This window comes from Chiloscyllium plagiosum, unplaced genomic scaffold (genome assembly GCF_037043375.1).
Source record: "Chiloscyllium plagiosum isolate Xiang-an unplaced genomic scaffold, Cpla_swu_hap1 HiC_scaffold_4, whole genome shotgun sequence".
In the NCBI taxonomy this organism is placed as follows: domain Eukaryota; kingdom Metazoa; phylum Chordata; class Chondrichthyes; order Orectolobiformes; family Hemiscylliidae; genus Chiloscyllium; species Chiloscyllium plagiosum.
In genome coordinates this window covers 98,972,265-98,980,648 of record NW_028270142.1, presented here as the reverse complement: position 1 = coordinate 98,980,648, position 8,384 = coordinate 98,972,265, and the positions used below count along the sequence as shown (strand labels likewise).

At 37.0% G+C, this 8,384-nt stretch overlaps 1 protein-coding gene across 3 annotated transcripts in view; it reads right to left on the bottom strand.

Moving 5' to 3' along the window:
* Window positions 1-2,840: 2,840 nt before the first annotated feature.
* Window positions 2,841-8,384, bottom strand: part of LOC122549016 (copine-3-like) — a 77,092-nt gene continuing 71,548 nt past the window's right edge. For all 3 annotated transcript variants that reach the window (XM_087986508.1, XM_043688138.2, XM_043688139.2), the window contains one exon: window positions 2,841-4,965. In XM_087986508.1, coding sequence (XP_087842634.1) covers window positions 4,858-4,965 — 108 coding nt within the window. In that variant the 3' untranslated portion in view covers window positions 2,841-4,857. The remainder of the gene's footprint in view (window positions 4,966-8,384) is intronic.

Genomic DNA, 8,384 nt, shown 5'->3' with positions numbered 1-8,384 from the left:
ATTCTGACTAGTACGATCATTGACAAGTGTACAACTGCCTTTGGCTGAAAAGCATCAGTCACTTGAGCGATTTGTTTGTTTGCTGCTGACTGTGGAATCCTGTCAATGTCAAAAAGCTGATCCCTGAAAGGTGTCAGAGACAAAGTAGAGAGGGTAGTGGTAGTTTTGACAGGTACTGATAAAAGCCACAGCCCCAGGTCTGCTTCAAAAAGTCTGTAATTGTCAGCCGTGGCCTAATACAAGACACTGAACCTGCTTTGATTTGTAAACGTGGCCAGGAAGCAGGCTGTCTGCTTGAACACTCTAGGCTGTGGATATCACCTCCTGTGAGGAGCATCTCATCCTCTGTCATTAGGAGTGGCAGGTCTGAGGAAAAGGCTGCAGCTCAGGAATTTTGCTTGTCATTCACTCAGCTTCCTCAAGTGCCACTGTCTTATTGCTTTGTTTTTACCATCAAGTCCTAGGAAACTTACGTTCAGTCAATTCCCAAAAATCACTCCCAAGATAGTCTTCAACTAATTACGAACGTAGCTCCCATGCAGCCTACAGCACTGTAATTAAACGTAGAGGTCAGCACTGAAGCCCGCTCCTCAAAAAAACAATGTTAACCTCTACGTACGTCCAAAAGTTAAAAATTCTCTCCAGTGTTGGAATCTGCCCACACTCTGAACGACATGAACTGAAGCAAGAAATGTGGGAGAAATGTATGAGAACCTGAGTGAAGTCTCTCTAAACATTGGGAGCAAGAAATTTTTTTTTCCGGCTACATTCCAGACATCAAAACAAGATTCTCACTTGTGGGCAGTCGGAGACCTATCAACAGAGCTTATCACTCATTATCACACACGTTACCAACAAATTTTACATAGTCATTACGCCCATTCCCATTCTGCTACACACTGAATAGCAACTACACAGAGAACTCCTGACCTGAAAATCAGAGAACATTCTCAGTTATTCCCCTAGACTTCCACCTTGGACATCAGGCACCAATATCTAAAGTTATGCTCTACTAACAGGCACAGATTGTGCTCCACATTCAGAGATCCTGCCATCTGACACCTTCCAGCCTTTTGCACTCTCAAGGCACATTTCTGATCCACTTCCATACATTAATTTCCATACTTTAATGATGCATTTTGGAATGCACCAGCATCTCTCATTTGAATGATGTTGCAAGGATACTTTGCAAAAAGGGTTAGACATCCAGCCCTTCCACTGGACTAAGTTGGTCACTTGCTCTTCGTGCTCACTTACAAAGAGCATACCTGGTGTCTCTGGGCATCTGTTTAGCCTTCCTTTTTGCACTTTGCTCCTTATCAAAAGCTTAATAGTTCACAGTATTGCTGCATTGCTTTGCTGCTCAGTACAGACGCAGAGCCAAGCAGATTGTCACATTGGTCAGCATTCAAAAGGGTGGCTATTTTGCTGTGTGGTACATTGTTATGTCAGTTTCATACTTGCACCACATACCAGTTACATACACAGAAATGCACTGCATGTGCTACAAGAAAAATGGCCCTGTCTGAAGTGAAGGGAGACATTTACCAATCAGGGAATTCTTGGCACAATAGGTCAAGGGCAGTCACTGACCTCAATCCAGGTATTTCAGCACAGTCAAAGAGTCACTCAGGGCTTCAGGAGCAGTTTCCTCACACAGAATGAGAAGATGAATGTTGGGTACCCCACTACGCAGCATGGCTCTTTCTGTGCTACTGTTGGCGGTTTTCTCCTGAAATGAAAGAAAATTCAGGATTGTATGAGATCAAAGCTATTAGTACTTGTTAGGTAGGTTCTTGGTAGGTAGAGGGATCAAGGGTTACAGGGATAAGACAGGAGAATGGAGTTGAGAAAGATATCAACACGATTGAATAGTGGAGCAGACTCAAATAGTCCGAATCTGCTTTGATATCTTATGATCTTATGTGTCAATAAATAGTATAGAGGCCATGCCTTGGTTAGTAGCATGGGAGGGTTTGGGGTGGGTAAGAGTGAGGATGCAAGATGCTGCAGGCAATAGTGAGAATAAAAGGACCATAAGCCTTAGGTGACATTTGGGTTCAGTAGCAGAGATAGAGTATGAGGTAGCAGCGACACCTACGCTGATGGAGCAGAGAAGGTCATTGACTTCCTCCGTATGCACTATTGGGCATCCCTCCAGATGGCTGAGTTACCCAGGTGGGAACTATGTACTAGGTTGGCGGCATTGGGTGCAATGGCCTCCTCTGCTGGTCCTGGGGGAAGTTGGAACTCACCTGCACCATCCCACCCTCCAACCTATTTCCTTCTCTGTCACAACTGGGGCAAATATCGTAAACTGTGCAGCTCTGGACTAACAGTAGTTGACTGGATGCACAACAGCCTTTTAAAGGTGGCACCAATGCCAGAGATATTCCAACAATGGCAAGTATTACCAGCTATGCTGAGTGGAGAACCAGACAAACAACAGATGAGAGGGACACCATGGGGTGTGGCAGGTAGTTCATGAAGCAAGTTTGAGATGATAGTGAGAGAAAATTCACAAGGTCCTGTGAAGAGAAACTCTCAGAGAAACTCAAAAAAGACACTTTGCTAAAATATAGCCCCATAGGTCTGAAAAGCTCCAGAAACCTCATGTATAAAATTATTGAGTTGAAGACATAACATTGAGTTTTACCAATCAAATTCCAGGGTCAAGTCATACATTTAATTACAAAATTAATCAATGAGTAGGTAACACATCAATGAAGGTAGTAATAAAAGAATCTTTTTGTCTACAATTAATATGATAGCAAATCAAAAGAAAAGCATTGTCACAAAATAACAAGTAAGTTTAAATTAAATAAAGAGTCACCCAATACTGTGGTTTAAGGACTGGATGAGTTTATTGAAGAGATGCTGATGAATTGTTGAACAATACTATTATTTTTTCATGTGTTTGAATTTTGAGGTCAAATAGAAATGCATACAGTACAGCAGTGTAAATGACTAAATTACAAGATCCTTTCAAGAAAGGAGTAGTAGGAGCTGATTAGGATAAATCCAGCACTGGGTACAAACAGAGCGTGGCAAATGGAGAAATCTGACTCAATTATGTAAAAGCAGCATAATTAAGAGGAGAAATGCAATTAATCTTAAAACTAAAACTGAAAATGCCTGAACTGTTCAGTACATTTTTGACATCTTGATTGGAAACAAAAGTCTTCAGACACACCAAGGATGTTGGGGGAGGTATTACAGTCTTAATCACCGCGAACCGGCCAATCTTGATGTTTCCGGCTGCTGGAATATTAACTTTGATATTATTCAGCTGTCAATCAGGCTTACTGGAGGTTTAATTAAACTGTAAGAGTTACCACTTAATGACATTGGCATTATACCTAGCAAAGCCTTATATGCCAGAACCATGGCAAAGAGAGGGTGGGGTACTTTTCAAAAAATGTCTCTCTCCTTGCTTTTTGGAGAAGAAATAAGAAGGTTGTCTGCAGATCTTTGAAGCAGTCTTTTTCTATTACTAAATTTCTATTATTAAATTTCCACTTCTGCTGCCAAATCAGGGAATAAATCTGACTGGGTGTCCAGCATCTTTTGAGGAAGCTTGATTTAATTCAACTCTCCAGGTTTGACACCCCAACTACTAGGCTTGCACAAACAAATCTTGTTACCTTGTTAAATTCAAGACAAATATCTTACACAAGGCTCTTTTCCTGTTCTAAAGCCATCTCACTTATATAATAATAGTCCTTGTCAATGGCCCTACACATATCAACCATCTTTTTGGCTTTTGCCTTGATTTTGGTCAGTTATCTAGCATATGTTTTTATATTTAATAGACAACACAGAACTTAAAATGTTAAGAATTGGTTTAAAAATTGCCAATTAATACAGCCAATTTTAAGTCAAATTGCATCACATAATAACATATGTGATGTTATGATGTGTTAAAAACTGCATCATTTATACAAGACTAGGTGGTGGTGTGATGTACTAGTAATCCAGAGCTCCCACACTCAATGGCCATTGACTTCCAATTTCACCTAAGCAGCCAATGGAATTTAAATTTAATTAACCAACCTGAAATTGTAAATATACTATGAAACAATCATCAATGGTTTAAAAACCCATCCAATTCACTAATGTCCATTGGGGAAGGATACCTGCCAGCCTTAGTGACTCCTGGTAACGTGGTTGACTGAATTGCTGACTGAAACACACCAGCAACCATCTTATTTTAAGGGCAATTAGGGATAGACACACCCACATCCTATGACAGAATCAGGAAAAATAAACATGGGTTGGATACAAAGTCTATATTATGATTAGCTTTACTTCTATTCTATCTTCAATTACTAAACCTAAAAAATGTAAAGCTCATAAAATACAATTACACAATACTATGATGATATGCAAACAAATCTCAATTTTAGAATTAAACAACTGAAACTGCTGTATGCTTTGGTGCCAGATACAGGCATATAGTCCAAAAATCCAAAAGTTAAATTATCATTCAAAACAACAGTACAAAAACTGTAAAAGGTATTGGAGGCTGACAAAAAAAAATCTGCCAAGCATTACTAAAAAGGTTATCAAAGACAATGAACATTTTTACAAAGACAGCAACTGGTAAATGATTATGATACAATGGTTTGACCTCACTGAATTTTAGTGGATTGTTTCAACTATATGCAACAAAAAAGTTGCCTTAAATTTACATACAAAATATTTATAATCCAATAAACTATTTTAAATAATTTTAAAACTATGAAAAATTTCATATACAGTGTTTGTTTATCGTTGCGTTTTTAAATTTATTTTGAAGAAAAAGTATCAATTTATTTGATGTAGTGTATTTCAAACATAGCTGTTAATTTAGAGCAGTTAAGGATTAGGTTCATTTGGGGGACGAAGTTTGCGTGTGTTGAAGTAACACACCACTTGTTGAGGCAATTCAGCGAGGACACTTTGTGCAAGAGCTTCTTTTGTTGCCTGTAGAGATAGAAATGTTAATATAAAACAAGTCAATTTAACGTGAAATCTGACAATAAATTGCTTTTAAGATTTAAATAAAAATCCACATGCTCAAAAATCCACATCAACATGCCCAAAAGTATATCAAATACATATAAATTAGAGATTCAAATAATCTCAACATTGTATAAATATTTAAGGGTAAAATTGCCCAGTAATTAAAATCCAAGACACAAATCTTCTGCCTTGAAAAATGTCATCACATTTCTGTCAATAGTACTTCCTGCAAATTTGCATTGACAAAAATAATGTATAACCAGAAAGGAAGAACTTGCTACAAACAGTACAAAGACAGGTAAACTAAAGTACATTGTCATTATTAACTTTCCTTAGAGCACAGAAGGTAAAACAGCAAAAATAAATAAAACTGAATTTAGGAGGTTACAGTAGTAGGATGATGCAAATCATGGAGTCAATTCCAGTAAATTAGTAAAACAGATACTGCAACTCAGACAACTGTCACTTTATAATTTGGTTAAAATGCATCAATGAGAGAGGATTCCAGTAATTCATGAAGATAGGGTATAGAATTAGGCTTTAGAGGGTAACTCCTGCAAAGACCTAAGAGTTACTTGGCCATAATGAAGCACTTATAACAATTAGCTAACAATGCTCTGGAGTCCACAAAAGATATAAACTAAACATACCCTTTTTTGGCAGGATAGTGCAACGTTTGAAATGGAAATGGGTAGAGAAAGGAAGACTATTCAATAAGAGGTCTTTGAGAAATTTTCTGGGTGTGACATTCGCAGAGCCAACTTCAAGTTAAATAACATTTCAATCTTACTACCATCAGATTATGGATACAGAAGTGGATGGTTTCTCGGGTCTGTAGGTAGGGTAGATGGCTGAGAGGCTAAGCGGATGCACTAATAATCCTTTGCACGCTTTTAGGCATTTAGCATTGAAATGAGCAGTGGGCTCAAAGGATTATATGGTTCTTCTGATGTGCTTAATTTGGTTTTACTCAATAGTGACAAATATCCAGATATTATAATCTTGTGTTGAGTACATATGCTGATTGAGTTTAAAAATATTTTCATGAACATAGAAACTGGCAATAAAATCACTTCACAAATCACTTTCCTGTTTTATTCAACAGTTGCAAATTAATCAATAATAATGTTTTTTCTCAAACTTTCTTTCCAAACTTAGTTACTCTTCATTCTAATAGGATTGAACCAGAAAGAATATCTAAACTGAATTGCATGTGCATTAGGTCACAGTGAGTTTAACCACCTGAAATATAGATTTAGAAATTGTAATAATCTCAAATGTATTAGGAATGGGAATATTAATAAATTATAAAGAAAAATACAAAATCAGCAGTGCAAGTAGCAATGTCTAAGCATATGGTGATTAATACAAAGCTGCTTACTTCAGGAATGATGAGGTGGTTGTTGTTATTTATGCATAAACAACAAACAAGGAAGCAAAATGTTACTCTGAGACACAACTAAACTCAAATATGGTTTTCCAACTTGTGCCACTCCAACTACATAGAAATGGACACTCACTTACTGCCTCACTGTTGAAACGCATGAAAGATATGAGAGTTGTTTTACTTATATGATCAATTAAAATTAAACTTGCCACAGAAAATTAAATACTAATCATTCTATTTAATAACTTAGGTTAATAATTGTTCTGACACTAAAACATAAATATCATAAGCACAAAGTCTCATTCTTTCAGGTCTTAATTGTTAGAAGTTTAAAAATGATGAAATTAATTTAGTTTTTCAAAGTGATGTTTCAGGTTTCCATTCAAAAGTATTTACAATGTCACAAAAAAATCCTTCATAAAACACACAACTGAGCACTGCTTTGCAACATAATTATTTTCGTCCTCACATTCAAACAATTCTTGATATACTTAACAGCGGCAAAAGTGTGTATTTTTAATATAGCGGAAAATAGGTTAATCATAAATAATATAAAACAAAAAGAACCGTGGCTGCTGGAGATCTGAAACAAACAAAAACAAAAACAAAAACTCAGTAGGTCTGGCAGCATCAGTGGGGGGAAAAACAAGCTATTGTTTCAAGCCCCATGACCCTTCTTCCGAATTCTGTTTGCTCCCCACAGATGCCACCAAACTTGCTAAGTTTCTCCAGCAATTTATGCTTAGGTTTATCAAGAAGGCAAGAACCTTTAGCAAGTGTCTGGTACAGCAGCTATATGTAATCCAATTTTAAATTTAAAAGCATACAGGACCATTTACTAGCTTTATTGCTGTACACTACCAGATAGGTACTTAATCTTCAAATTCCTACTTAAGTCCTGCAAACAGAGCCAGTTAGTGGAAAATTGTTGAGCTGGTTCATTCAATTTAGGGTTTGTGGACATTTGTGGATGGAGTATCTTTCAGAGCAATGATCTTTAAAACTGATACAAACCATCCCAGAAACGTCATTTACAATGAACGTGACTTGTGCTGGAAAGTTTTTGACTCTTTGAACAAGGTTACAAAAGCCTTAATGCTGATAGTATCAAAATTGCATTTTATTGTTTATTTTTCCCAATATCTTCTCTCGCTCTCTGAAGCTAATATTTCACTTTCGGTGTCTGACTTCACATTAAACCCATTCCGTTATAACCAAGTTATTTATTGAGAGCACAGACATGGATCATTTGGTCCAAAAGCTCCATGCCTGTTGTGTTCCACACAAGTTTCCTCACACATAACATTCATCTAATCCTATCAACATTTCCTTCTATTCTCCTTCATCGGTGTGGTCAGGCAGTCAGCAGTAGAAATGCTTATAAGACTGGTTAAGGGCTACAATCAAGCATGTTGGGAGTTTTGATCAAGCAAGTTTAAACTCTGACCTCATTTAGATCTGTAGCCTGGATATATTGTGACCTGCAGTTTCTTGTGTTGACCAAATAAAGCAGGTGTCATTAGACCAGCTAGATAGGCTGGCACTATACTACCTTATATAAAGAATGGAATGTGACTAATTTTTGTAAGTTTTTTTTCAATCATAAAACTTCATTGGCTTGGATAAAATGATGTCAGGCTTTGATCAATTAATTGACTGAGTACCAGAAAATGGTCTGAAAAAGGAGCACATTTTGACATAAATTAAAAGAACAAGAATTTCTTTTTCCTGGAGAAACCTTCAAGACCATATTTGAGAAGTACAGTCTGTTCTGATATAAAGCGATAGTTTTGTTCTCACTGGATGTTTTGTTATAAGAAAATCATGCAATAACTGTGCCATTTAAACTAATGGGGCCAGAATTGCGTTATAGCCAATACAGGTAAGGAAAGTTCGCATTCTACAAATAACTGTCTAAATTCTTCAATCACATTAAAGCCGATTTGTGTTGAGGAAACACACATTACAGCAGAACTGACTGCACGTGTCCTCA